This window comes from Amblyomma maculatum, chromosome 3, assembly GCF_055883805.1.
Source record: "Amblyomma maculatum isolate TAMU_Amacu chromosome 3, ASM5588380v1, whole genome shotgun sequence".
Lineage (NCBI taxonomy): Eukaryota > Metazoa > Arthropoda > Arachnida > Ixodida > Ixodidae > Amblyomma > Amblyomma maculatum.
In genome coordinates, this window is record NC_139346.1 from 163,678,191 (window position 1) to 163,706,106 (window position 27,916).

Sequence of the window (27,916 nt, forward strand, 5' to 3'; positions counted from 1 at the left end):
ATTGTGTAACCATGCGCTTGCTTCGGTCAATACGTGAATGCTGCAATTCAAAATGTAGGGGTTGCCTAAGACAGGCTTTTCCCAAAATTTCTTATTCCTTCCGCGCTGACGTAAAATAGTTAGCATATATTGATGGTCCACGGTTGATAAAAAACATCTACGTTCCTAAGCGACGACTTGACGCTAATTTTTTTTTTTTCGTTAAAGGTCATAAAAAAGACTTCTTCAGGGCTTAACAATAATACCGCATATTATACAGTTCATGAAGGCAACTACCTCTTCATTGTTCAGCATATATCTGGCCCCATTAAGTAGTACGTAGTCTGAACTAGCGGCAGTTTAGGATCTCTATCTGGGAGCGCACTTCGTCATTAATGAGGCATTCCGGTCACGGTTCGAAAGCAAATGAACTAGTGAGCTTATCTCTTTACGGTCAGCTCAAATAAAAACGGAAGTTGAGTGATGAGACAGTACAGGCTAACTTTAACCTTTATTTAGGGCTTTATCTCAGTGTTAAAAAACTTAATGTTAGGGTGTGTAATTAGCGGTATGTACTGTCAGCGTTTCACTTTATTAATTGATGTTTTGCATAAGTTGGACTGGATGTGTGGCGCTTCGTTGAGTGGCTCATTGAATACGTGTCCCTCCATGTTGTCGTCCCCGCAGACCAGGCTAAAGCGCAGATTGCGACTGTCGGTGCAGTGAATAGTAAGTGCAGCGAATTGGATATTTGCGAGTTCGTCAAGAGTTTATGCAAAGCAAAAGAAATTAAGGGCGAAGGACAAGACACTACAGACAAACTAAGCCAAACGCACATTAGTAATGGGTAATGGCCTGGAAGAATATTATGTAAGGCTCACTTGTCATTCGTACCTCTCTTTCTTTTCTTTTCTCTATGTTCCACCTCCCTATATAGGGTAGCAAACAGCATCGCGTAGCCAAGCTCCCTGCGTTTCCGTTTTATTTTTTTTTTTCGCTGCTCTCGCTCTCGTACTCTCTCTCTCTAGAAAGAAATAGGAAATTCAATGAGTTTATACGGGCGCTTGACGAGGACTCCGAAACCTTCACTAATTAACGCCCTTAATTATTAAGATCAAAGCAATGAGAGGCATTACAATTGAGTCAAATTTTGCACGCCATGAGGCGCCAACTAGGCTCACAACAACAAGCTGTCAAATGTCTACACTTCCGTCATGTCGGTCATTTTCGTTAATTTTATTCGCGACTGTGTATTTGTCGTTGTCACCATATCCAACAAAGCGAAATTCATCATATCCACTTTGTCCTTAACCATTCTTCTTCCACGCCACTTGTCACCCATGCCCTGATTGTAAATGTTTAAATGTTTCAGTGTGACATATTCCACCTTGTTGTCACTCATGCGTTTTATTTAACGAGAACAACTCAGTGCTAATAGGATGGTTCATATGCCTTGGCTCACTGATTCTTGTACTGTCCTCACCTCTTTGCTCTCCTGCCAGAAGTCTATCCTCATCGTGCTCACGGTACCGAGCTGAGGCCGCAGTTTTTGCATTTTGGTGGAACGGAAATTCGAAAGGCGCTCAGGCTCTTTGATGAGTGGTCGATGTAATGCAAAACTCACTTGCTGCGACGGAATGTCAAAGCTTAACTACCGCATGTCTACCTAAATTTTCCCCGCTTCTATGCCCCCTCACATTCAGTCGCTTTTTTTTTTTAATTATTTTTCGGCAAGCCCAAATTGATAAACCTGTTAATATGTTTCCTTCCTAGCCGGTCGACTACTATTATAGAATAGTCTTGCAAATATTTCAAAGTAGTCATTAGTGTGATTCTCTCCTTCCTTCATATTCTGGTGGAACAACGCTCGCAGCAAATAAAAGTAGAACAGGGGACATTACAAACACACATTTTCGTTTTTTTTTTCTTGTCTATTGCTTTGCATTACACTTCAGTACATTTCACAAGCAAGCCGTTGTTACTATCTTAACAATGCGCCGTTCTCCCTTTATTTATTTCTCCTGTTCAGAGCGAATGCCGTGACTCGGTGACGCCGTCGCCCCGTCCGGCCATGATGGTGGACGGGCAGACGAGACGACGCACTCCCTCTTCCGAGGGACCCCCGCGCGGGGTCGCGGGCGGCGGCATGGGCTCCCCAGACGGCTCGCCGACGGTCGCTGACCACCGGCATTACCACCATCACCACCACCAACAGCAGCAACACGAGCTGCCCAAGAGGGAGCCCTCCCCGACGCTTTCGTTGCCGCCTCTACCGGGCGGCGGCAGCCCGCAGCCACCGGCGTCGCCGGCACCCACGGACTCCGGCACACCCCCGCCTTCGAGCGTCGCAGCCGCTAGTGCCGGCCGCTCGCGCTGGCTCAAGCTGCGAACCACGGTCCAGCTGTCCGGGGCCATCAGCCACATACAGAAGAAGCCCCCACTCAAGAGGGAGGACTCGTTCCTCAAAAGGTGCGCTCTCCCTTATTCCCTACCTTCCTCTTCACGAGGGGCGTGCTTGCATCCATGCTTGTAGGATCTATTAAAAAAACCGCATCGTCCGACGTAAATCCTTTACGTTTGGTTTGGTTTGGTCAGTGGGGTTTAACGTCCCAAAGTGACTCAGGCTATGAGAGACGCCGTAGTGGAAGACTCCGGAAATTCCGACCACCTGGGGTTCTTTAACGTGCACTGACATCGCACAACACACGGACGCCACTTCGTTGCGCCTCCATCGAAACGCAGCCGCCGAGGCCGGGATTCGATCCCGCTTCCTTGGGCACAGTAGTCGAGCGCCTTCACCGCTACGCCACCCCAACGGGGCGTAAATTCTTTATAAGAACTAAACTGCGTTCAGTAAGGAAAAGGTGAAATGTAACTTAACATAAGAACTTTTCTAAGAGCTCTAATGGGTTATAAGATTCGGTATGAGGAAGAAAATGTTACCGCTAAAGTTAAGATGCAGGGAGATAGCAGAGTTGGTAATGTAAGGAACTTTTGGTAACAGTATCTCTGCTGAAACCTAGAATCGGGGACATTGGAAAGAAATGTAACGTGGAGGGACACAAAATCGGCGGCACTTTAGGCTAATACATTGGATTCTAAGAGGGTACAAACGTAGCGTGAGCTGGCTGATGGTAGGGACATATATGACGTCATGAAATTTGTGGAGCACCGAGGCCTCAACCGGTGCAGCAGAGGGTTAACTGAGGAGCTGGGCTGCAAAACATAAACAATTATGATGATGCCGACGGTGAGGCCGAGTTTCGTCTTTTTTTTTATTTATTTTTTTTTTTAGTTGGCTGCTCTCGTTTCTCTTGGCGTCTCAGTGAACGCTCTATCGGTGGGCGTCGCAGGTTCTCGACGCGCCACATCAACGAACCTCGCACAGCGGGCAGCGACTCGGCGACGTCGCCGGCCGCCGAGTCGCGGCCCCGCTTCTTCTCCAAGCCCAACTGCGAGCGCCTCCTGATGGGCGTGATCAATCCAGACGAGAACGCGCTCTTCGTATGGCTCTGGATCCTCACCTGGTGCGTGCTGTACAACGCCTGGGCGCTCATCCTCCGCCAGACGTTCACCGAGCTGCAGACCTCCTCCGTGCATCTCTGGTCAGTCGCTCTCTCTCTCTCTCTCTCTCTCTCTCTCTCTCTCTCTCTCTCTCTACGCGCATCACCCCTTTGTTTGTCTGCTCCCTTTCTTTGTCTTCCCGCACGTTTCTGGAAACGCTTGTAAAGTATTGGGTTTCTTGCGGCGTTACTCAAAGCTGCTTCCGCAAGACCCTCCGGATTCATTATATAAATTTTACATTAGTTTTCTTCTTGAATAGGAATTTACCTATGGGATCCACCAAAAAACGTTCATAAATACTTTACAAAGGGTCCAGTACTTGGCGACCCGTCATTTTTCTGGAAATTACAGTACATAAGCTAGTATGTCAAATATAAAACAGAAATCAGATTAGAAACGTTTTGAAGTGAGGAGGAAAACATCAAATGTTGAAATTTTCCCCAGTATCCATTACAGCAGAAATGTTATTCCAGGGACGAAAAATATATTTTTCCCCCACACTAAAGATTTGAGCGCGTTGGTCATAATAACAATGTGTGCAAATTCAGGACTCGAGCTAATCTGTTCAAATAATCATTTTTTCCGCACAATGAAATGCCTTATGTTCGCATACCGTTTTTATTGCTGACAACGAAGCGTTAGAAGTTGGCATCGTTGATATGGGTTATTTTTTGCATATTTTATTCAAATTATATAAAGGATTCGCCCCACTCTTCCTCCTCCTTCCCATTGTAATGCCAACCACAAGTGGGGATGTTCGCAGTTTAATAAATCAATGAATAAATAAATAAATAAATAACTTGTTTAGTCGGCAAGTGTGGATGGCTGGACACATCACTGTTGCATAACTGTAAGTTGTAGCGGCAATCATAAGACTCTTAGACAACGCCTTTGGTGCACTTCTTTCCGCTCCCTGTTCGGGACTTCTTCCTATAATAACTCTCCCATCTCTCCCACTCACTTGTTTATATGTGATAAAAGAGATGTTACGAACAAGAACTGAACAAGGGTAAATGGGGTACGCCTCAGTTCTTGTCATTCGTAGCTGGAGCTGCCCAATTCTTTCATTACATTTTGAAAGATCAAAGAAGAGAGCCAACACCCACTGACTGTATGGGAAGGAACGTTACAACGTTCATTCTTTCGCACCAGATACCTTCCGCTGCGAACTAAGTAGGACTGCTTTTTATACTTTTGAGTTGAGGGTGAACCTTCACGGTAGCGCTGGGACACAGATTTAAAACCCACGCCGAACTACAGCGTCTATTGTGGAGCAGAGCCTTCTAGATAGACGAACCAATCACGCGCTCACGGCGCTCGGTGGATTCAATGATCAGCGACTAGTTTCGTGTTTATTGTCGCACAGACAATATAAAAACGCCTTACGCAAGCTCAAAAATTGTACAAATAATAACTATATTTTTTCTACATAACAAGCAAGTACCCTGTGCTATGAATTATATTTCCAAATCTGTCTTAAGTTAAGCATTTTGCACAGCGCTAAAAACTAAGACCTGGGAAGAAACTGTGTCTGTGAGTGTTTCTTCCCCTGTCTTCCTTTTTCGCTCTGTGGAATATGCTTAACTTTTACCAACTCACCCAGCATTTAGTGTTGCTTTAGGTGCTTAATAAACACTTTTACTAATAAAAGTTCCAAGACAGTAATCTCTCTCCAAAAGATTCCGCCTGCGGCAGCTAGCAAGGTTGTGTTCTTCCCGCTGATTGACGCTGAAACCTGTCATAGCCGCCATATCTGTTCTTATACCAAACTTTAGGGAAACGGTAGGAACAGGCAGAAACAGTTGTCAAAGGAGTCTGAAGGACATGTGGACAATACTATGGCCAAAAAAAAAAAAAGAAAAAAACAAATCATCGACCGTTTTGTATCCCTTGAGGCATGCGAGTCCAATCAATGAGTTAGCGATTAAGCTTATAGTAAGTGCTGGTACAGTAACGAAAAACCGCATGAGAAGCCGCAGACGGGAACCATTTGCTGCAGATTCATGAAGGAATCTGCAAGAATGATGAGGAAGACGAGGTTTTGGGACGACGAGAGCGCGCCGTAGAGACTGGGCGCCGTACTGCCACATTGACAACAGTGGGGACAACCAGTGATAAAGATAGTCGGAGGTGGCCTGGAGTTTTTCCTCTTTCTTCTATATCATTAATGCTACTGTGTCCTGTCTTTAAAACTTTAAATGTCCCCCCCTAGTTTTTTTGTTCTTATCTTTTCATTTTGCTTCGTTTTCACCATGTTTTCAGCTTCCCCAACCTTGTTGCCTATATGAAGATCGTTTTCCAGCCCTTAGATAGCATAGCCATCTGGTAGCCACGTCACTTCCATAATGCTGGGACGATCACAGTCCGCAAATTATGACCAGTTCTCACTGAGCTAATCAAAGCTTGGAATTTATTTGCCAAGCGTTAGCACGACATTGAAACTAATGTTTCTTTCTTGTATTTGTTTGTTTGTTTGTTTTCTTTGTTTTTTTTTTTTTTTTTTTTTTTTTTTTTTCTTAAAAACAGCATCCTGTAGCTTGTTTATGATACTTTGCCGCATAATAGGTAATAGTGCAGAGAAGCAGATCTAACGAGGCTTGTTTTCATTGGTTGATGCAAAATCGCGTTTCAAATGCGAAAACCATTTATTGGCCCATGGGTGGCATGGACAGCATATGGGGACAAGGAGCTATGTACATGAAATAACGACGATTACTATCAATAACCAGGCAATTAACACAGGGTCATAAATGATAAAAATCATAACAACATTGTGTACCAATTCACGGTAACGATGAATTCAGAGAGCTGAGATAACGGTAACCTCATCATATTAGATATCGATAGTTAAGGAGGTCATTGGCCAATCACGTGACGAAGTGTGGTATAAACGATGTAGCATGTCATCATACAAACTTGTCTGGACAAGAAGTTGTGGACGCCGAAATAACATAGGACGTGAAAATAGAATGTTAACAACGAACTGGCAACATGTCTAGACAAGAAGCTGTGAACGTCGAAATAACATCGGACGTCGAAATAACTAGGTGCGTAACCTACAGTGCTTTCGCATTTGCACACGTACGGCAACTTAGGTGCACCCCTGTAATTTGTCCAGCTTATCTCGGTTCTTATTTAACTCTCTCTGGGTCGCTATTTTAAACACTGTGACAGATACATCGGTGCGGGGTAAGCAGGTGGATTCTACAGCACGGCGGACATAACGTCCGCCGTGCGGGAGAGATCATTCATGGAAGGATTAATTAACTAAATTTAACTAATAAAAATTTTACTTTTGGCTTCAAGGACCAACATGATATAAATAAATTGAAGGCCGTAAACATAAAACCTGAGTCCTGCTTCTAAAGTTTCTTTATCGGCAATGCGGTTCGAAATCTATAACGTCCAAAATACCCAATTTTAAGCTGGCAAAGTTGGCTCCCCGCAGTGCAGATTTTTTTTTTTTTTTTTTTTTTTTTTTGGTGGCCTCCTTGTGTGTAGTATTGTCGCAGAAACCACCATAGCTACTTTTACGGCATAAAATAGACTAACTACTTACGTGTTTGCTGTATTCGAAATACCAGAAACGTCCTTTCAAAACTGCTAATTGCGGGAAGGCAACCTTACGAGTTAAGAAATGCAATTTTTGACATTAAATATTTCGAACTGTATTGAAGATAAAGAAATATTTTAAGATGGATTTACCTTTTACGTTGACAACCTTCAATTTCTTTTTATAATATTGGCCCCTCAGATCAAAAGTAAAAAAAAAAAAAAAGGTTTATTAGTTCATTCTGTTAATTAATCGTTTAGACACCGGGTCCTATCAATAATGTTTGCTTTAACCTCCCTGCATTTCTATTCTACAATTTCTCTCTCTCTCTCTCTCTCTCTCTCTAGCTGTTCAATCTACCTGCACAGGCCGCACCAGCGTGTCTCTCGCAGGGTTTAAAATTGCGATCTCTAAGCAGTCAAAAAACACTTCGTATAGTGAGACAAAAGTACCCTCCTCATTGATTGATTTATTGATTGGTTGAATGAATAATTGATTGATTGATTGATTGATTGATTGACTGACTGACTGACTGACTGATTGATTGATTGATTGATTGATTGATTGATTGATTGATTGATTGATTGATTGATTGATTGATTGATTGATTGATTTCCTACAAACAGGTTCGTGGCTGACAGCTTCGCCGACTTGGTGTACCTGCTGGATATCGTGGTGCAATTCCGCACCGGCTACCTGGAGCAGGGGCTTATGGTGTGCGAGGCCCGCAAGCTGGCGGGTCACTACGTGCGCTCCAAGCCTTTCCTTATGGACCTGCTCGCGCTCACGCCGCTCGACCTGCTCCAGTTCCAGATCGGCATCGCACCGCTGCTGCGCTTTCCGCGCTTCATCAAGGTATTATAGGCGCTCGGTAATGCGTCGCCGCACGTGTCATTGGCCTATCTAGAGAACGACCGCGGCGGTCCTTCTTCTCCGCGCCCATGACAGGTGTACCGCTGCTACCGGTTCTACTACATGGTGGAGTCGCGGACCATCTACCCGAACCTGTGGCGCGTGGTGAACCTGATCCACATCCTGCTGCTGCTGTCCCACTGGTTCGGCTGCTTCTATTACATGCTGTCCGAGTTCGAGAACTACGACGGCGACTGGACGTACCACAAGCCGGACTCTCCCGAGTGGAAGGCACTGGGCCGGAAGTACCTCGCGTCTCTATATTGGTCCACGCTCACGCTCACCACCATCGGGGATCTGGTCACGCCCAGCTCCAATCTGCAGTGCGTACTTTCTGCCTCTTTTTGTTTACCCCGCCCTGCACATATTACGTGTTCGTTTGGTTCATGCGGCAATCAGACTCCATCCTACTGCCTTCTCCTACGCCATCTGCCCTCATCCTGGGAGAGCTAGGCCGTGGTAGCTGAAGCAGAGCATCACACGCAATGGCCGTTTTAGTAGCCCACGTAACCTGTTCTTGGGGTAACACCAGGCCGGCTGAAATTTTCCATAATACCGACTCATCTTGCGCGTCTAAGAAAACTCCCTCTATCTATCTATCTTTCTCTCCTGCGCACAAAATGGCTCAGTGTAGTTCACAACATGCGGTCCTACTGCGCTTTGTCTAGCTTTGAAAGTAGACTTAAAGGAAGAAAAAAGCACATGTTTTTTTTTTTTTTTTTAATATACTGCAGTTGACATTTTAGTGCTGCCTAGTATGGTTCCAGGGCCTTAAAAGTTCATTGTTAGTGGAAAATACAAGGGGGGGGGGGGGGGGGGCATGAACTTTTTTATTTTCGTCTCTTCGAAGAAAACAAGAGGAACATAATAAAACGCTCAAAGAATGAACTCAAGCTGAACAACGACCATGATGATGAAGCGGTTCTCAATATTATGAAGATAAAAGGGTCTGCAGCCCATCTCATAAGTTCTCTCAGTGGAGTAGAAGTTATGCACGTGATGCGAAAGCTTCCGGACGTGTGCGGTAGACTCGCAAACGCATGAACACTGTACGCTTGTGAAAGCTGCCACCTGGGTTTAGTAGCTCGCACTCCAGTGAAGAGACCTTTCGGGCGTAGTGTCGACGGCCGCAAATAAAATGATAAAGGCAAGCACTCGCCTATGCTCCTTCTCGTATCAGTGATGGTCGCTATGGCATCCTTCCTACATGTGATAATGAACGATTTCGATCGGCAAGAATGTCTCCTAGCATCTCTTCTGCGTGGAGGGCGCAAACCTAATTAAGATAATTATTGTCAAGTGAAATCCTTGCCCTACTGAGAGAAATTACCAAAGTATCTTTCCATGGGGTCATTATTCACTTAGTCACTACCGATGCGCAAAGGCGGAAATAAGGAGGAAAACATTTACGTCCCTTCGCCAGTGACAACCGACAGGGCTTAGCGTTGTTATTATTTGCGAGCTCCTTGTTTTCAGTAAATACGTAGGTTTGAGCTTGACACTGGCGTTTCCCTAAATGGAGGTTACTTTTATTTAAGCTTCTTCGCTGAGAAACATTTCTTTGTAACTCTTTCGCACATCATGAAAAAGTAGACAAACACCAGGCAGGACGCGTGCTTCGTGTGCCTAGTATTTGCGCTGTATAAACGCTAAGAAACAACTCAACAACGTGCCTTTTACGTTGCTTTATTCCGATGCCTTTATTACGGGCCGCTTAAAGAGTTCACCAACTTGACTTTGCTTTTTGGATGCTCAGTTGCGCGTTACCTCAGCATACAGCCACAAGTGGGAACTCTCTAAAGCTACAAATTCATTTCAAAATGCACCGCGTCCAACAGTTGACGCACTCCCTCTCTACATTCTCTCCTACCTACGCTCGCATTTTTTCTTTTTTGTCAATAGTGACAAAGCAAAAAAATTAAACCAATCGACTAATTTACTCTTTTTGCGAGTTGTCACGCACTGTTCGTGTTTTCTTCGCCAGACGTCTAATCTACTGTGTGTGTGCTGTGCGATGTCAGTGCACGTTAAAGAACCCCAGGTGGTCGAAATTTCCGGAGTCCTCCACTACGACGTCTCTCATAGCCTGAATCGCTTTGGACGTTAAACCCCACCCCAAACCAAACCGAACCAAACCATCTAATCTATCCTGTCAAAGATAGAAGAATGTAAACATGCGTCAGAACAATAGCTTCGCGCCAGGAAGCATTGCAGAAAGAAATGCAGCCTCAAGAAGAGCTTCCCGACATGAAAAAATTTATTGAAAAACGAAGTCAATTTTTGGGCGTCAGTGTACATGTCGCAATCTCGCCGTCCGAAGTCCATGCGCCGCCTCTCTGTCTCTTTTGCTCATAATTTATGACACGCGTCACAAAAATTTTTTTCATTCCGACATGACAAATTTCAAAGCAGGAACCAACTAGTAAGCAAATATACAAAAAAAAAGAAATATTTCCACATTAAAGAGAGACCACGCTTATTCGCTAACCTCAAGCCCCGGTTCAGTAGAGCAGGATGACGACACGCAAAGTTCGCTAACAAAAAAAAAAAAATAGAAACAAAAGCACGTAGAAAACAAAGCACCAACGCTGATGTTATGAGTGCGACTGGCGTGGTGGGGAATGTGGACAAAGGAGCCTGCACATGGCATGGTCGTTCATCAAACACGCACTATTTCTGACTCTTGAAAGACGAGGCTTGATAGTTGGCACACACACTCTATACACACGCATGGACGCCAGGCTGGAACGGTATACCTACTACTGGCTCCGTCAAAGCTGTACATGCTTTTGCCGCAGCAACAGCAGTAACAGATACGAGAAACTTTTAAATGTTGTATCAGATTCCGCAGTAAGTCTCATGGTTGCCGGTGGCCCAGTTCCCCCGGCTGTCTAAGCTGGAGCAAGAGCTTGTTTCGTAACCCCTTTAATCGTGGACTGCCTGCAATGGCTTGTCGGGTTACCATCTGACCTGATATTGATGCAACTGCTTCGTATAATCGCGGACAGAACACGTGATCATAGCGTCTATCTTTACTTTTGCCTTTGCTGTTACGTAAGACCTTATAACGAAGCCACCTTAGCAGTGAGAGCGTGTCGGTTAGCTTATGTGACGCGTTTTCAAGGATCCGGGCATTACAACTGCTATATCACCGTCCGGTCACAGCACGCTCGATTCATGTCCTTTTCTTTATTTTTTTGCTATTCATCTCTTTTATTATTGGCCCAGACCATAATGCAGTGTTGCATTATGTGGAGCTAGCGCCGTCTAACCAGGCTGCCTGATTATTAACTCCATCCTGGCACGCAGGTAGTTCGCGTTCAATTATTTCGTAAGCTGTTGCGTTTGGCTCCGTTTCCAGTACTGGCCAGCTGACAACCAATGGTCGGTCACGAACCGTCCGTAAAGGAGGACAGCTTTGCGTTGACCAACGCCGGCCTTGTATCTCAAAAGACTCCACGATTTTCGAAAGGCAGCGAGGCACCGCGTATATTTATTTCTGTAGCGTGCGGCTACGTAGTACTTTGTGCGCGGAGCGCTGCAACGCGCAATATATACTTTGGAGCATCTTTCCCGCGCAAAAGAAGGCAACTGGATAGAAGGAGACAGAATTTATAAAGAGCAAAATCACGTCCTAGAGAAAGAGGGCAACAACGTCACATTTCACGCTACATTACTTAATGCTCAGTGAAACTGCTCCCTCAATCCTCCACACCCGCCCTCGTTCCTCTCTTCTCCTCCTCCGCCTTTTTCTTTACCCCCTGGCGCGCAGCGTGTCCATCTAGCTATGAGTTATGCACCCCCTATCATCGTTCCCATCTCGTTTTCGGGAAATGCCATCGCGTGCGCTCCGCAAGTTCTCTGCGTGCGACACCACCAGACTGCAGCTGCTGGCGACTTGCGAAATATTTCGGAGTCACTACTCTCCCAACAGCTGGGACTCGCCGCTTGCGCGAGTGGAAGCAGCGTTCCTTCGGCGCGTCAACTGGACGACCCCGCACGTCGCAAACGAGAAAGCTAATAACGGTTCCTGCTTTTTGCGAGCAGGATTTTGAACGCGTGGGCTGCCTTGGCGGCTGTGGCTGTCTGCTTGCATTCGTTCACGCTTGTGCGCGTGTGTGCTCCAAACATTTTGATGGAAGAGTGACGTCGCGTGCTTACTAGCAAAAGCGGTAGTGGCAGCACTGCCTATGGGCTTTGGCGTTACGGCAATCCGTCATGGCAACGAGGGAGTGTCATGGCCATTTTACGTACTAGCATTGAAGCTTAAGGCGCATTTTCACCGCTTAAAGGTTACTAGGAGTCACTTTGGCGATGGAAGAATAAGTTTTATCTAGGGAAAAAAAGATATATCTAAAAAAAGCGACGCCATCTTAAAAAGTATGCTACCAATAAATTTCTTTAATGCATTCAAATAAAAAATTCGGGTGCCAGTGCTGCACCCTCACTATAAGACAGATCGCGATAGAGAACTAGAACTCTTTACTTTTCGGCCACTTGTGGTCCTTTAACGAACACCAGTTTATAAATCGGTACACAGTCTTTCTAGATTTCGTATATGGTTTCCAGGTACCCCTGCCGCGACTAAACATCGAAAAGTTCACCTTTGGCCCCAGGATGCGAAAGTTCGAGAGAGAGATAAGCAAAGACGACATGAAACAAAATGGTGCAGTAGAAAGACGAATAAAAAGAGCGGAGAGGATATCACGCAGGGACCTTCCGGTACTTTTCTCTGTGGCAGTCGCAAATTAATGTGGACTCATCTTACTGTAACAATACCAAACTGGAAGAATGCTTTACAGCTGACTTTAAGCATAAGGCTGGGTAACGTTAATGGCTCCGGTATGCGGGTCCTTGTGGGGAACCTTGTTTACGTACGTGAATTTTGTTACTGACGTAATTACTCACTAGTTAATTTTTGAATTTATTATCTCGAACATATCCCTTAGCACTTACTCGTAAGTTACCCACTTGCGTGAAAGACCACCAAACATAGACACCCACAAAGCTCCGCGTTAAACAAGCGGTGTGGACGGGCTTGCGGGTCGTAGGAGTAGCGTGTCTTAGAAAGTAAACGGTATGCTTGCAGGCAACAATGGTTCGGTACGCTGGTCAGTCGGTTTTTAGGAGGAATCATGGTGGCCAGCGTAAGCTTCACAGTGACCGTCAGGGCGTCGCTTCATTATGCATTACGGGGTTGCGATTCGGAGGTTGTTGGGAAGAAACTGAGCAGCATTTGGAGGTGTAGATCGACTGGTGGAATGCCAGCCACGTGACTGTCAAGACATCTTAGTGTGTGTCGGACTGTCGCGTGAGCTGATGTACGCGATAGAGACTGGAGAGGGACAAAGGGAGCCGTGTCGTAGAGGTGCTAGCTGGGCATACGAACGGGGAGTTGTTGAGAGGCTTTATTGCGAGCGTTAACAATAATAATTTATTTCCAATAAAGATATGTAAGAGACTGACGCTAAAGATTACGCTAAGAACGGCAGCTTGACAAGGCCCATAGCCCGTCCTATAAGGCGACAGACAGGATTTTAAAGAAAACTCACATAATACTCTTATTTGCTTTTCAAATTAGATATGCCAACATTTACTTGATGCGAAGCAACCGAAATCCAACAGATCGTGTAATGTAAAGGTGATCGAAAGTCTTCTAGCAAAATCGTAAATGTACTGCGAGACACTTCCTCGGAGTAAATGTACAGTTAACTGAACTGATTCTTTTTCGCCATAAAATCTAAAGAATATTTTTTTATTTTGTAACATCAATGAAAAGCGGGATGAGCACAGGCGAAATTTGTAAACTAATAAATGTCGTCGCTTTGGTGTAGGTTTCACTTGCAAAATACATTAGCGCCCATTGTCACATAAATTTACATACAGAGCTCATACGACACACTACTTACGTTGTTGAAAAGGACTCATTATTGCCTTCACTACAAGTTAGGCTATGGCAAATAAAAAGACTCCCCACTATTCCCAAAACTCCGTTCATGTAAAAATGTTTTGTAGCATGCACGCATAAGAAGAGAGAATTATAATAGGCAAAATTACCGTGGGTCATTTCTCCTGACCGTCAAGATATACGTCGAGAAATCGAGAAAATGATCAGCCTGAAGGAGATTTTGCCTATCTTGCTTGGGTTTTCTGGGCAAAATTACAAGTCTTCAAGAAACAAGCCGGGTGAAATACCTACGAAAACTGAGCAATACGTACCACTACTTTCGATCTCACGAATACTGAACACGTACGTTTTCACATACTTCTTGCCTGTCAGTAGTTGGGCAAGGACTCATACGCCACTCGCATAGCAGCGCTTCACTTTTACATCTGCTGTGCACTTCATTTTATTTCAATTGCATTTTACGCCTCTAAAAAAAATAGTGGGACACTTAGACCTCCTTAAGAATATAACGCGGTTACAGCATGTAGGCATTTCTTATTATGCACATACTCCTTAGCATGCAGTCCTAAATTGAAACTTTAATTGTTTAATTTCTTTTTTTAGCAAAAACAATTTGAATTATTTGAATTAAATGATTTGAGACATGCGGGACATTGTTTTTTTTCTATTTCGGTTTCTTTTTCAATTTCATTTCGAGCGCCGTGTTACATTTGACGTGATAGTGCGTGTTTGAAGTTCCCGCGGGAGCTTATGTTGCTATGACGTCGTGATACTCTCGACCTATCAGTATTTTGCGTCACGATGGCAACACCGACGTCGACTTATATGCAACACAGCGTAATACGTAGGCGATACCCGCAGCTAGGACCAATTTATCTTCAGCTACATCGTATTGATGAATGTTGTGTACTTTGCAGCCTTATAGCTGCGTGTTCAATACTACATCGCTTCTATGTTTACGAATTTGAGCTGCTGTTAATGAGGCAAGCTCTGCTGTACAGAGTTCTGCATAAGCATAGCACGAACCTGCAGAAGATTCCTCTTTTTCGTCTTTAAGGTTCCGCAACGAAATCAGTCTTCCCGTCAAAAAAAATGAAGCTGTAGCGTTCTTCAACGTGTGACAACGGTCCGACCGAAGACAACGAAGCGTTCAAAGATCTGGGTGGCATTGCGCAAACCAAAAGTCGTACGGAGCTTTCTCTCTTTCCACTTTCACTCCCACCTTCCTCCCTTCCCTCACGGCGCGGTTCATGTGTCCGCAGAAGCAAGTGTAACAGATACTGCGCCTTTCCCTTCCTGTGAACCAACCAACCAAGCACACAGGCAAGAAGAAGAAGAAAAATAAAAGGCATACGGCGATATTTGAACAATTCTAAGGGTGTTACAATGGTGATCTTAGGAATATCTGAGGGCTCCGCGGGAATCTCGGGGAATCCATCATCTCTCTTTCACCGTTACGACTGACGGTGGACGTCTGTTTGTCAACCTCTCTCGGTTCCTCGGCATGAATAATATTAAGACATCTTACCACGCAATATCAAATAATTTCAACGAATGTTCTCGCCTTCAACTGAAGGCTTCACTCGTGGCTTTTACTTCTCCTTCAACATGGATTGAGCGCCTTCCTTTCATCATGCTTGGCATCCGAACCGTTCTACGCAGCAATTCTTACTCCAGTGTCGACGAGCTTGCGTTTGGCAACACTCCTCGAGTACCGGGCGAATTCGTCGACCTCTCGCTAACCTCCCCTACTGACGTTTCTAACTAAGTCTCGCTGTCCAAGACAGTCTCCTCGTCGTGTCTACGTCAAACCCAACCTTCAAAGCGCGTCCACCCTTATGGCCTCCTTATTCGACGGGCCATGTAAGGTCCTCAAGTGGGCACCCACGTACCTTTCACTACTAAGCCTATGTTGTCGGCGCTTTACATCAGTCATGACGCCCGACATTCCTCAGGTTGCGCTTCGATAACCGAGCCTACACACCTGGCGAGGCACCTGCACAAAAATTTGCCTCGGCAGAGTCTTTCATACTAAAATATAAAGTAGAGAATGCCGAAGAGAATTCGACCGCCAGGCAGAAACCCTTCGTGGGCGTATTTCGCAAAATCTACACAGACGGTTTCGTTTATACATGTGCAGTTTTATCTTGGTTCGTCTCCGAACATTTCTGTGTCGCTTGTGTGCGTGGCATGTTTGTCCTCTGTCTGTGTCAATATCTTGAGCTCTCTTCTCTTCCCTTTTCCGTCAGAAGTGTGAACCGCCGATGAAGGCCTCGTTGTCACTACCTGCTGACGGTGCGGCGCCGTATAGAAAGGACCGGCGTGCCTCCGGTGTCCTGGATGGGACGTCGATGGGGCGCTGAAAACAATTGTGTCTTGCAATGCACACTGTCTCATTGTAGTTTGCAACATGTCACTATCACTGCGTAGTTTAAAATGGTTGGCTTGATTTTATTAGGTGCTAGATGATAGGCAATCTTTAAACCGCAATAATAAATGAAGCCCCATATCTCTTCAAGGAACCAGATACAAATTAAATCTAATTCAAATGGTCATGACATCAGTTTGCTCAATGACCGTAAGTTACTTAATTGATCAATCGGTCGATGAATGCTCTAGTACTATACAGTATATACACGAGAAAATAAAAAATAATAATTTGATTGAAATAAAGAAAATAAGCAAGGAATGAGAAAACGACTTCAATTCATGTGATATGTCTCGAAGTAAAATGCACGCTTAGGCAAAGTTAACGCCTTCAAAGGACTTTTTTAAATCTCACTTTTAAGCCTTGTGGTCTATGAATACGGGACTGTTAATACATGCTGCGTCGCGGCTCATATTTAACAAAAATTGTCATATAAAGTTATCATCTGAAATTTAGGGAGTCGCAGATACGACGTGAATGCACTTGAATTAAACCTTTAAAATTTATAAGTACTAAAAAGTTCAAATGTCGCCGCATTTTATTTGTTTTGTTGTTGTTGTTTTTGCTAAGTGCGTTGAAGATACAGCAGCAGTTTTGGGTAATATGTTTTTTTTTTTTCTTTTGTGTAAAGCTGACATAAGGCAGAGAAAGGTAGATAGTACGATATGTGTGGATTGATTTCTCAAAAATGCACGAGGGCTGTAAGAGACGTCGTAAGAAAGTAAACGTGAATAATTTCTACTGTTTTACTTTCTTTACCGAGCACACCTACACCACACATACAAAAATGTTTCCGCTTCTTCACAGGCCTAACCAGATTCAGTGCAGCGAAAATTCCTCTACCACATCCCTCAACCTAACCCTGCCAAGCGTCAACAGCAGCCGCTTTCTAACGCCCCCGACCACTCTTGCCTTCTGTTGGAATTCATTCATCTACATTACAGGAACATCGGTTATCTCGCCTTCCATTAGTGTCCTGCCTATGCCCATTTCTTCTTCACTTCGACCGGAACGGCATTAACCATCGCTTGTTCCCTGACCCACTTTGCTCCTCTCTTGTCTCTTAACGTTATATCTGTAAATTTCCTTTGCACAGCCTAGCCGCATTTTCCACAATTTAAGTTCAATTCTTTTAATTCTAGCCTTCACGTTCCTTCCTAATTTCTGATAGATCACCACCATGGTAAGATGCGTCTATTATTTACTTTCCTCTTCCAGGACACAGTTACGCCATCATTTATGATCCCAGGGTTCCTGCCAAATTCACTCCACGACAATTTCTTATGTCAAAATCAGCGGTCACTACCTCTCCTAAGCAGGTGCTTCCTCTAAGCATTTTCATCCCTTCGCTGGCTATCGTAAAGTGCTATTTGTTTCCGAGGCTGGGGGGAGGGGGGGGGGGGGGAGGGGGGGGGAACATTACTTTAGTCTTCGCCTTATTAATTTTTAAGTCCACTGTGGTCAATTAATTACCTGTCTAGATATTCGATCATGTTTCACATTCTCTCATTTACTCAGCATGACAAACGCGGCCGCCACAGCAAGGATTCGAACCCGCAACATAGGGCTCAGGAGCCAAAAACCGTAGCCGCAGAGCCGCCGTGGCCAGGAAACGCAACCTCCATCTGCAAATGTGAAACGCGTCATAAAACCTGAAGGTGAGACTTTGAACCTGCGCACATTTTCCAATGCCTCAAATAAACGACCCGCCACACTCAGCGTTGTGAGATCTAGCGATTCGGTCACAGTACTAGGTTACATGATATAACCGCCGCTGAAAACCGAGCATGAGCTAAAATTATGTATAAGGTCCTTAACGCGATTCTTGAATTGTGGGCTCTATTTCTCCCTTTTTATCCGTCATCAGCGTTAAATAACAAAAGGTCTTAGGCAGCGCCATGTAAGTTGACTGCAGATTAGAGGCAGTCTTCGATACTACATTGTGAATGCGGTCGCACTTCCGCGCCACGTGTAACAGAGTGGGCCCATACTTAGTCGCTCTCAAGAGACGGTCGCACATTGCTGCGTTCGCCGCTATCGAAATGGACGGGCGCCGCCTGAATCGTGCAAACAAAGCGAACACTTCGACACCGGTGGGCAAAGTTTTTTTTTTTTTTCTTTTTCTGCCTATCACGTTCTACCGTTTCGTTTTTCACCCTCCTCGTCTGCTGAAGATCTGCAAGTGGCAACGAACTAAACAACAGACAGGAACAGAACCGCTCAAATTCAACGGTAGACGTGAACAGAGGTAAAGAAACTCCGCTGGCCAGCTTATTGCTATAGACACTTATCCGCAAATCCAAACTTTTGATTTGATTTCGTTTTCAACCTCCCTTTTTCTCCGTCCTTACATATTTATTTGCTTGTCTTTTGTTCACTTTATTTTCCTTTTTCTAAATCGGCTTTCACCCAAGCAAATCTCAACACGGCGAACAAACTCGCAGTTTCGCGAGCGGGATCCGCGGAACGCACATCCCAGTGTCTTGGTTTTTCGAACCCGTTGTCGACAGGCTACGTTGGAGCTTTGGTTCCGTTATCGCTACCTCCTTCTCGCTGTGATTGCCGGTGTCTTTTTTTCGTTAGATACGTTACTATTTCTTGCGTGCTTACTGCTAGGCCATGCGACTAGACTCGCGTTTTTCTCGACAGGGAAGTAGAGAGCAAAAACTGAGACAACCTTCAAGCCGCGGCAGTCCAGAAATACTAAGAAAAGACGGCGTCTGTCGCGACACGCTTCTGCTAAACTGCAAATGTTTCGAAGTTGGAAAACCGCCCCATGAAAATGATTGGAATGCCTCCGGTCTTTTCGAAACATTCTCCTGAATGCATCTGCGAAAGCCAATGTCAACATCCATTTTCTATTGGGCGCTCGGCTTAGCCTGATGTCGGCACGACTTGAATCGTCGTCAAGGTTACGACCAGGGGTTATCTTTAGCGTTTGTGAATGTTTCCTTTCATGTCATCTTGTGTGTGTGTGTGTGTGTGTGTGTGTGTGTGTGTGTGTGTGTGTGTGTGTGTGTGTGTGTGTGTGTGTGTGTGTGTGTGTGTGTGTGTGTGTGTGTGTGTGTGTGCGTGTGCGTGTGCGTGTGCGCGTGCGCGTGCGCGTGCGCGTGCGCGTGTGCGTGTGCGTGTGCGTGTGCGTGTGTGTGTGTGTGTGTGTGTGTGTGTGTGTGTGTGTGTGTGTGTGTGTGTGTGTGTGTGTGTGTGTGTGTGTGTGTGTGTGTGTGTGTGTGTGTGTGTGTGTGTGTGTGTGTGTGTGTGTGTGTGTGTGTGTGTGTGCGTGTGCGTGTGCGTGTGCGTGTGCGCGCGCGAATATAGCCAAGCCATGAGCAGCGTAAGAGCGTGTCTGCAGTTCTCATTAAAGACTATAACGTTTACCTAAAAATACCTATACGTTGTGCAGGTTTCATTGACTTGAAGAGACATTTAGTCTCTAAGTGGCCCGTTAAGTCCTTAAGTGGCAAACAATATTCGCAAGAGCTGCATTAAAATATTTCCAAACGTACATGTACAGCAAGTATGTATGTACAACAAAACAAAGTGCAGTTCTTTAAACAAATTGCACAAAATTTAAAATAATCGGTCGAATTTATACACCCCTTGAGCAATTGAGAAAAGATAGCCGCAAAGAAATTACGGGAACAAAACTAATTATTATCTCAGAGAATGGGAAGATGGAAAAGTAAAAAAATATATGAACAGTAAAATTAATTTTCTTCCGAACACTTTAAAGACTTCCACAGCGTCGGCTACATGTCAAACAAGTAATAACACTAATATCTGCTCCAAATGTGCACTGCACAAGGCTCCGCCTTTATCGTCTTTCGCGGTTGAGTGGATGAGTACCAGATTCAGGAAATTCCTTAAGTGGATGATCCAAGAAAAGCAGGTCGAATAATATGCCTGCCATGTTTCTTAGAGCTATATCCTTTGGAAAAAAGAAAACCGATGTAAAAAAAAAAAAAAAAAAAAACGGTTAAGCACTGCCTTTATCCTTTTGACATTTAAAATCGGCTTATTATTTCGAAGATTTAAAACGCTGCTTTCATAACTTAATGCGGATTTTACTCTGCGCACGTCACGAGACTCGTCTCGTCTCGCTTGGCGGGAAGCTTAGGACGAAGATTGAGACGATATATTGTCAGCGAAGCAGAAAATGAGGGTTGTTTACCCCTACGGATGCGGAAGGATTCCCGCAGGGGCAATTTAGTGGTGTTATCACTTTGTCTGTTCGTGCGCGGACATGGCGGTCTATTGCGAGCAGATCCAGACACGGTCTGCCATCCGCTTAATGCTTCCTTGTTCCGACCGCTTCTTATAGGCTGTTATCTCGATAAGCTGGCCCCGATCGCGTTAGCAGCGTTAAATAACAGCACATAACGACTGACGTCGTTCCGACGATTTATATCAGTTCGCAACAAGCTTAAATGAACGGAAGCAGAGGCCCTTCCTTACATGGGGCCGGCCAACGCTTTAAGAAAATACTAAAAACTGAACAGATAACAATAGGAGTGGCTGAGGTTCTCAACTACTCTTCCTACGTCTATGCTGTTATTAGACGGCACGTTTCTACCGCGCAGCTCTACCATTAAAACTAGTGAAGATGAATTTGTTTTCATATTTACGGCAAGCACGTGCGCTCAATTTGTGCCAATGAGAAGGTATTTAAAAATTTAACGTAGATATAAAGCGACCGAACGCTTCAGCAGGTGAAAACATTGGACTATTATGAGCTCTTTTTTAGTCTAATCAATTTTCAAGAAAGGAGGTTTATTGATAAAGTATATAACACATGTATGCAATAAGGACAAAAAGACCCAAATTTAAAGGGAGGCAGTGATTGTCTCGATTAGTTGAAACTTTTATTTTCCGTAAAATGGGGGATTCGTGGTAGACAGCACTTTATTAGGATCTCACTTGTTTCAGCTCACCAACACAGCCGCTCATGCTCCCAATGGGTTCATGTCACGATTTTTAAAACTTGGAGGTTGCGATATGTTCGCCGACCAAGTTGAATTCGATCGGAGCACGCTAGAGGTCTGAAATAGTGTTCGCGTTTGGCCCTGCGGAACCTTAAGCGTACAGGGCACCACTGCATAACCATTCAATTCATACATATATGCCCGCCCATCGTCGAAAGAAAGCATTTGCCTTTCAGCTATTAAGTGAGGAGCTTCGGGCAGTCATGAAGCTCCTAATAAAATAAACAGAGATGAGAGGCCCCGTCCGAACCTTTGAAAAAGTGGGATGCACTACATAGCTCAGAAGCAAATCACACGGCCTTAAACCTTTGTCTTCGGCTGTGGCTGGTAACATTGCTCCGCGGAGTTCACGGCCATGTGTATGCTCTACTTGGGAGAATGTTTGGGACCCCCATGCAAAAAAAAAGACATAAGGTAATTATAAAAAATACAGAGACGCGCAGTACGTTATATGTTTAATGGGTACGATAGAAGTGATTCCCCGTCTTCGTTAAATTATATCAAACCTCTCCACGTCAGACGTAAGATAGCCCACCTATCCTCCCTTCACCAACTAATCCATGGCAAATAAGGTATCTCTCCAGCCCCTTATGTGCAGTTTTAAGAAACGCCTAAAACTCGTCATCATCATAATCACACTTTAGCACCATACTTCGCGTATAGTAACGCTTTTAAATTTTCTTTTTTTTTTTTTTCCGAGAACGATTGAGGAATGGAATGCCCTGCCTCTACAAGTGCTATCGGCTGTTGACATTGACAGTGCACTTTGTGAGCTATTTTAGATTGTATATTTACAACATTAAACAATTGTATCGTTCTCTTTGTTTTACGATGCAGCTGCTCTTGTAATGAGTGAATGTATTTTTCGGTCCTCCGACCCAAATGAGGGTCTGCAGTATTGGGGGAATAAAATAAATAAATAAATGTGTCGCCCTTTATTAACAACCTTCGCTTAGCCTGCAAATTCACTAAAAACCTGATCTGCAATGCAGTGGAGTGTTTCCGATTTCGTGCCTCAGCACACGAGATTCGGCTTTTAAATAATTCAAATTAAAATTAAAATTTTATTCTGCAAACAAAAGTTTACGTGGTTTACAAAAAGTTTAAAAGTTTACAAAAGTTTAATTACCCCCATCTGCAGCTCCCGTTGTGAATTCTCCTCCAAGTACATTCACTTTTACTCCCTTAATCACTGATTCCTCCATTGTCTCTGTTAATTATATCTATTATCGCACTCACACTCATTAGCACCCGACATGGGTATAATGTTCTGCTTTAACCAAGCCGTACGCTTCACCTTGTCTTGCTCTGGATAAAAGGGTCCCGGGTTCGAGTCTGATCCCACTTTTCGGTCTCAAAGGAGCTGCCTCAGTTGACAAATCCTGTCAACTCGGCTTTGTCACGTGGTCTTAGCAAGCACGCGAAAATAACCTCGCTTTGAACCGTGCCGCACTCCGAGAGACAGAGTTTAACGACGATGCGGTTTCTTCGCCGCGGTTACCATGGCGGAACCACTCACTACACGCACGGACCACTCGGCACGCTCTCTCTGCCATCTCGGCGGAAGTTCGTTAATTAAGGAGCCGCCGCGGCAAAGGTTGACAGTACAGTGAGCTGGCCGCACAGTCAACTTCTTCCTCGCTGCCACCGCCCAAATAGATGATATACCTGGCTGATAAATGAGGCGCACACAATGCTTTTCGCCCGTCAGTGATGGCTTCGCTACCCTGCATACCCTCGCTCTACAGCCCTTCATATCCTCGCATTTTGTCCATTGCATAGTTGTAAAGAGAGAGAGAGAGACAGGAGATGATAAACATCTCAGCGAAATGGAACGGCGCTGTTCTCAGAGTTTAGGATTAAACAAAGCCGCGCTTTGTATATCCCTCGCGAACGACGCAGCCGGCTGCCGCGCATATTGAGTTTTAACGATGTTAATCCGCGATGCCAGAAACTCGCGTTTGCGGACAGCAGTTGGACATTCCTGCGTTGGCTTCCACAATGACTCTCCTTTCCTTACCCCTCCTCTTCCGCACATTGTTCAACGTCGCCAAAAGACATCGGTATTATGTGCCGAGTACGTTTGGAGGTGCTTTTAACTGGCCTTCTCAGGGAAGTCGCAATGGTGTCCAATGTACATAGTTTTTCTCTGTTGGACTCACGCCCAAGCGAACACATAAATTTTTCGACTTGCATCCTATTTTCTCGCAAATAAAAAGACTAGCGCAAATAACACAGTCTGTGTTATTTGCGCTAGTCTTTTTATTTATGATGACACACTAACTAGCCCAGCTTTCTGCTTTGACTATTTTCTCGCATTGCTCTGTTCAGGTATTTATTATTTCTGAACAGTATTTTGTGCACATTGCTCGGAGAAACATTTGTGGGCAAAATAGCTAGGAACAGCGAAGTTTGACGTGTGCTTCATTTTGTATCGTCGAGCGAAGGGGGAATCGATGTTCGAGATCGTGTTTCTCTAACGTAGCACCCAGCGCAAGACGATTAATTACCGTGCGGAAGCGTCAAAGAAGCCTGAGCTAAACTTCTCGATTTTGTTCGTATACTACAACCTATTGTATTCTTCGTCCATAAAACTATTTTATACCAAAAGGCAACAACAGTCTTTGAAACCAAGAAAATATAGGGAGAATAACAGTTTTATGACGTTCTTGGTATTAATAGAGAGATTTAGCTTACCGTGATCCGCCACCGCGCGTTCCACTGTGCATGTCCGGATCCCCTTAATGCCGATAGATGGCGCCACTTACTGGATGTCGGCACATAGACCTGCCGCGTCGGGACCAATCAGATTGTGCGCCCCGCCTACGCGCGGTAGAGGGTCATGGTGGTGGATCGCAGTTCACAGTACGCTAAATCTCTCTATTAAAATATTAGTTCTGTAATTATTTTAGGTAGGCGGTGATCTTACAAGAAGTAGGTGAAACGTCAACCACAAGGCATAGCCTATGGGGGCGCACTGTTGCCTCAGAACTAATAGCTGCTGCGTGTACTACATATTAATTTATTGCTGATGATTCCCGATTTCCCTCTCCCTCACTTCCCCTTATTTTTGTTCTTTGCAGATACATTTTCACTATTTTGTGCTATCTCATCGGCGTCTTCATTTTTGCAACAATTGTAGGTGAGTCCTGTTCTAATACATTTCTTTGCTTTCAGAAGAAAGGATCAGGCATCCGCACTCGTTCTAGCAACTTTACCCAAACTTCTCAATGGCGGGCCTTACCTGCCACTCCTTTTCGATACCTATTGCTCGACTTTGCCCCTTTTTCAGTACTTACTTATGTCACAAGGCTGCAAAAAACAGCCCACGCGGCATCAGAAATGCCAGATCGCTATCTTCTGGGGTGCACCAGATCATGCTTCTAATTGTGTCCGTGCGCCTAATGTGTCCATGCGCGTAATCAAGAACTATTTTTTGCTCTTTATCTGTGGAGAGCAACACCGCTGCGTGAGCATGCTCTTGCAGCACTACAAGAATGGTTCAGAGGTGCTATCTGCCGCTGAGAGTATATTTCACCATATGCGAACAATAATCGGCATTGCCTCTCTCGGTGTAACGAATTTGTCTTTCGGTACTTTCTCCAATTCTTCCAGGTCAAGTAGGCAATGTAATTACAAACAGGAATGCAAGCCGCCTGGAGTTTGAAAGACTGCTGGTAAGTCGCCCGTCAGTTCATATCAAATAGTTACATTTAGCTAGAACAGATCGTCGCTAATGTCATATTGATTGCACGGGTATTGACCTCCGACGTTGATATCTGTGACCGATGATGAGCTTGCGGTAGGCTTTGTTTCCGAGCTGTACACAGTACACAGGCGTTGATAGCATGTCAAATTTACACAAACACCTCATCGCGAACATGTGGAGCACTGACGAGCTGAAAATGTAATTCACTGCCGATTAAAGCCTAATTTGCATCGGTGTGTCAAGCTCGCAAAAGCACTTGCGCGTGCTGCCCGCGCTGCGGTACACGTGTGGAAATTTTGTTCCAAGGATACTTGTCCTCCAGAGAAGCTTCTTGCACAACCTTTTCAGAACCCCGAAAATCATGACACCAGTACACCGATCTACACTGAGCGGCTGGATTCACCGATATTATATATTAAACAACAGTCAGCTCTGATATAAGTCTCTCAAGAATCCTACTTTCGCCGTATCTCGCCTCTAGCTACGTGCATGAGACAAAACAACACATTCAAGCACCTCGTCAGACAAAAAACAGCACTCAGATGTGTGCAAGCAACGCAGAAATTGTTGGCCACAGAAATTTCTTTTAAGAGCAAAACGCTTTTACTACCTCCCTGCGTAGCTTCTTGGCCGTGTGCGCGTGTTTGTCCTTGAACCGAGGAGAAACCACGAGTCACCAATGACGTCACTCAGCCACTTCTGAAACCGAGGTAACCGCGCGCTCGCCTCTACCTAGTCACGTGACAACCATGACGTCACTCAACTATAGCTACGCTGTAGCCGGGGCGCTAGCTGTCTTGACAGCCCCCACTGTCTCTTAGCCGGTGCCAACGAATCGCAACAGCTCTCGACAGTTTAACGGCAGCAGTCCTCGTGGATGATCCAGGCGAGATATCCTCGTGAACTGTCCGCGTCTCAGAGGTTACGAAGACGGCAGGCCGAATATGATCAACAAGCAACACCCAAGTCTAGCCAAGCTTTACCAGGCTTAAAATTCAAGCTTTCGCTTTGGTTACTTAGGCTTAGTAGGGTTGAACTTTTGCCTAAATTCTTTTGTTAAACTTTGGTTAAGTTGCAGCATATCTCCGTTGACAGCGTTCAACAATGTCAGGCTGCCCCTCCACTCGAACGTAAAGGGAGCGGCCACAAAGTGCTCCCCCAAGAGCATTACGTACCATTCCATTTCTATACGAACGCACGAAAAGCCATCGGGACGGCTGGCTTGCTGGCCAGATGAGCCGCGTCGCATCGGGGATACAGCGACAAACCGCATTTCGCGACAAATCGGATAAGCACGGTCCGGGAGTGGAGTGGCGTATGACCCTGGGGCGATTTCACGACGATCGAGCACCAGTTCCGGAACGTAGCTCTTTCGCTTCCATACTTTCCGCAGTCTTTCCTCGCGTGCTTTTGCTTTCTCGTCGTCTGTCAGAGATTAGAGGGGGAGGGGGGTTGGTTATAAGGCACATGAAGAACTGATTCCAGGTGGAAGCTGTCATTACCGCTTGCACGGTGACCCCCCTCTACCCAGCATGCCGGTCAGGACCAATGAGCTGTCGCCGATAGTCAGCGTTTCTGTCCGGCTCCATTCACCATTCAATTGAATAAACGCTGACATCAGGCGTACGGAGCCTTTCAACCGTGGCGCTGCAGTCGCCGCCTTCGCGAGGCGATCCCCGTCGCTGTGTGTATGTTATGGCCGGCCATGGCCGACTCTGTGTCATTGAGACGGGACACGTCTTCACGCGCCACTGATTTCCGCCGTTTTGTCCCGACGGCGTGTTTTTCTCGCTGGGGAAGTAGATAAGGAAGCAAGGAATAGGGTAACACGGGAGATAGAAATGGAGTAGGGAAGCAGGTCAAAGAAAAAAAACGTGACCTTGGTGATCGCTAGATTAGGTTTTTGCCGTGCGACTCTAGTTTGTTCGGGGAAGCGTGGCACTTTGTTAGCGGATATTGTAGAACGAAGGGGAAAAGGGGGGTGGGGGAGAGATCAAAGCACCTCCACGTCCTTGGAGACTCCTTAACAAATTGCTAGTCTCGAGTACAATTTAATTAAGTACATTGCGAAGGTTTGGCTTTTGGTGGAAAACAAGTGCTCAAAAAGCATTTCAAAGCCGATAATGAAATTAGGTTTCACATCTACAAAAAAAGGACCACATATAGAAAGGGAAGGAGCTGTGTGATGACAAAATATAAGCGTATAAGAACTTAGGTGTACTGTCAAACTTGATCAGGCTTTACATATAGAAGCAAACTTAATTGTACTACAGTTCAGAGGGTTTTCGTATTAGAAGCAGGAATACTCTAATTTTAACTGTGCTTGCAAAGACGCAGAAGCATAGCGGCTAAGAAGCAATTGAAGACATTAGTGAAACAAGGAAAATTTCCGCCCGCATGCGAGGACTCATTTTTCTTTGACGGCGCTTAAGTGGATATTAACGACCACTTATTTCCTTCTGCGTTCTAAAGTCAAAATGTAGACTTGCATTAACGAAATTGGCTGGTTGCGACACTCACGCATTAGCTTCTTCTTTAGGGAATGCACCCTGCCTTAGGAACTTCTCTGTAGGCATAGCTCAGCTATAAAATGATCATAAAACTGCGTACAAGCGAATAGTTGGCTTCGTTGGTTTTGCCATCGTTCTGGCTGGCTTCCACCATCCAAAGAAGGGTGCAATCTCCGCGTCATTCACACTGATTTGGGGGTTTCCTTGCCCGGATACTTGTTACACTTGCTTTGTTCTCGTCGCAGGACGGTGCCAAGTTGTACATGAGGCATCACAAAGTCCCTCACCAGATGCAGAGGAGAGTGCAGCGTTGGTACGACTACTCCTGGTCGAGGTGAGTAGTAGGCATTGAGAGCTGTGGGCTCTCACAG

At 45.1% G+C, this 27,916-nt stretch overlaps 1 protein-coding gene across 1 annotated transcript in view; it reads left to right on the forward strand.

Annotated features, from left to right (window-relative positions):
* The first annotated feature begins 2,050 nt into the window (after positions 1 to 2,050).
* Positions 2,051 to 27,916, forward strand: part of LOC146196695 (uncharacterized) — a 68,292-nt gene continuing 42,426 nt past the window's right edge. Inside the window, exons 1-7 of the mRNA XM_084598465.1 lie at positions 2,051 to 2,448; positions 3,333 to 3,584; positions 7,723 to 7,951; positions 8,045 to 8,331; positions 24,410 to 24,468; positions 24,942 to 25,003; positions 27,791 to 27,879. Of these exons, the coding sequence (XP_084454591.1) occupies positions 2,051 to 2,448; positions 3,333 to 3,584; positions 7,723 to 7,951; positions 8,045 to 8,331; positions 24,410 to 24,468; positions 24,942 to 25,003; positions 27,791 to 27,879 (1,376 nt within the window). The remainder of the gene's footprint in view (positions 2,449 to 3,332; positions 3,585 to 7,722; positions 7,952 to 8,044; positions 8,332 to 24,409; positions 24,469 to 24,941; positions 25,004 to 27,790; positions 27,880 to 27,916) is intronic.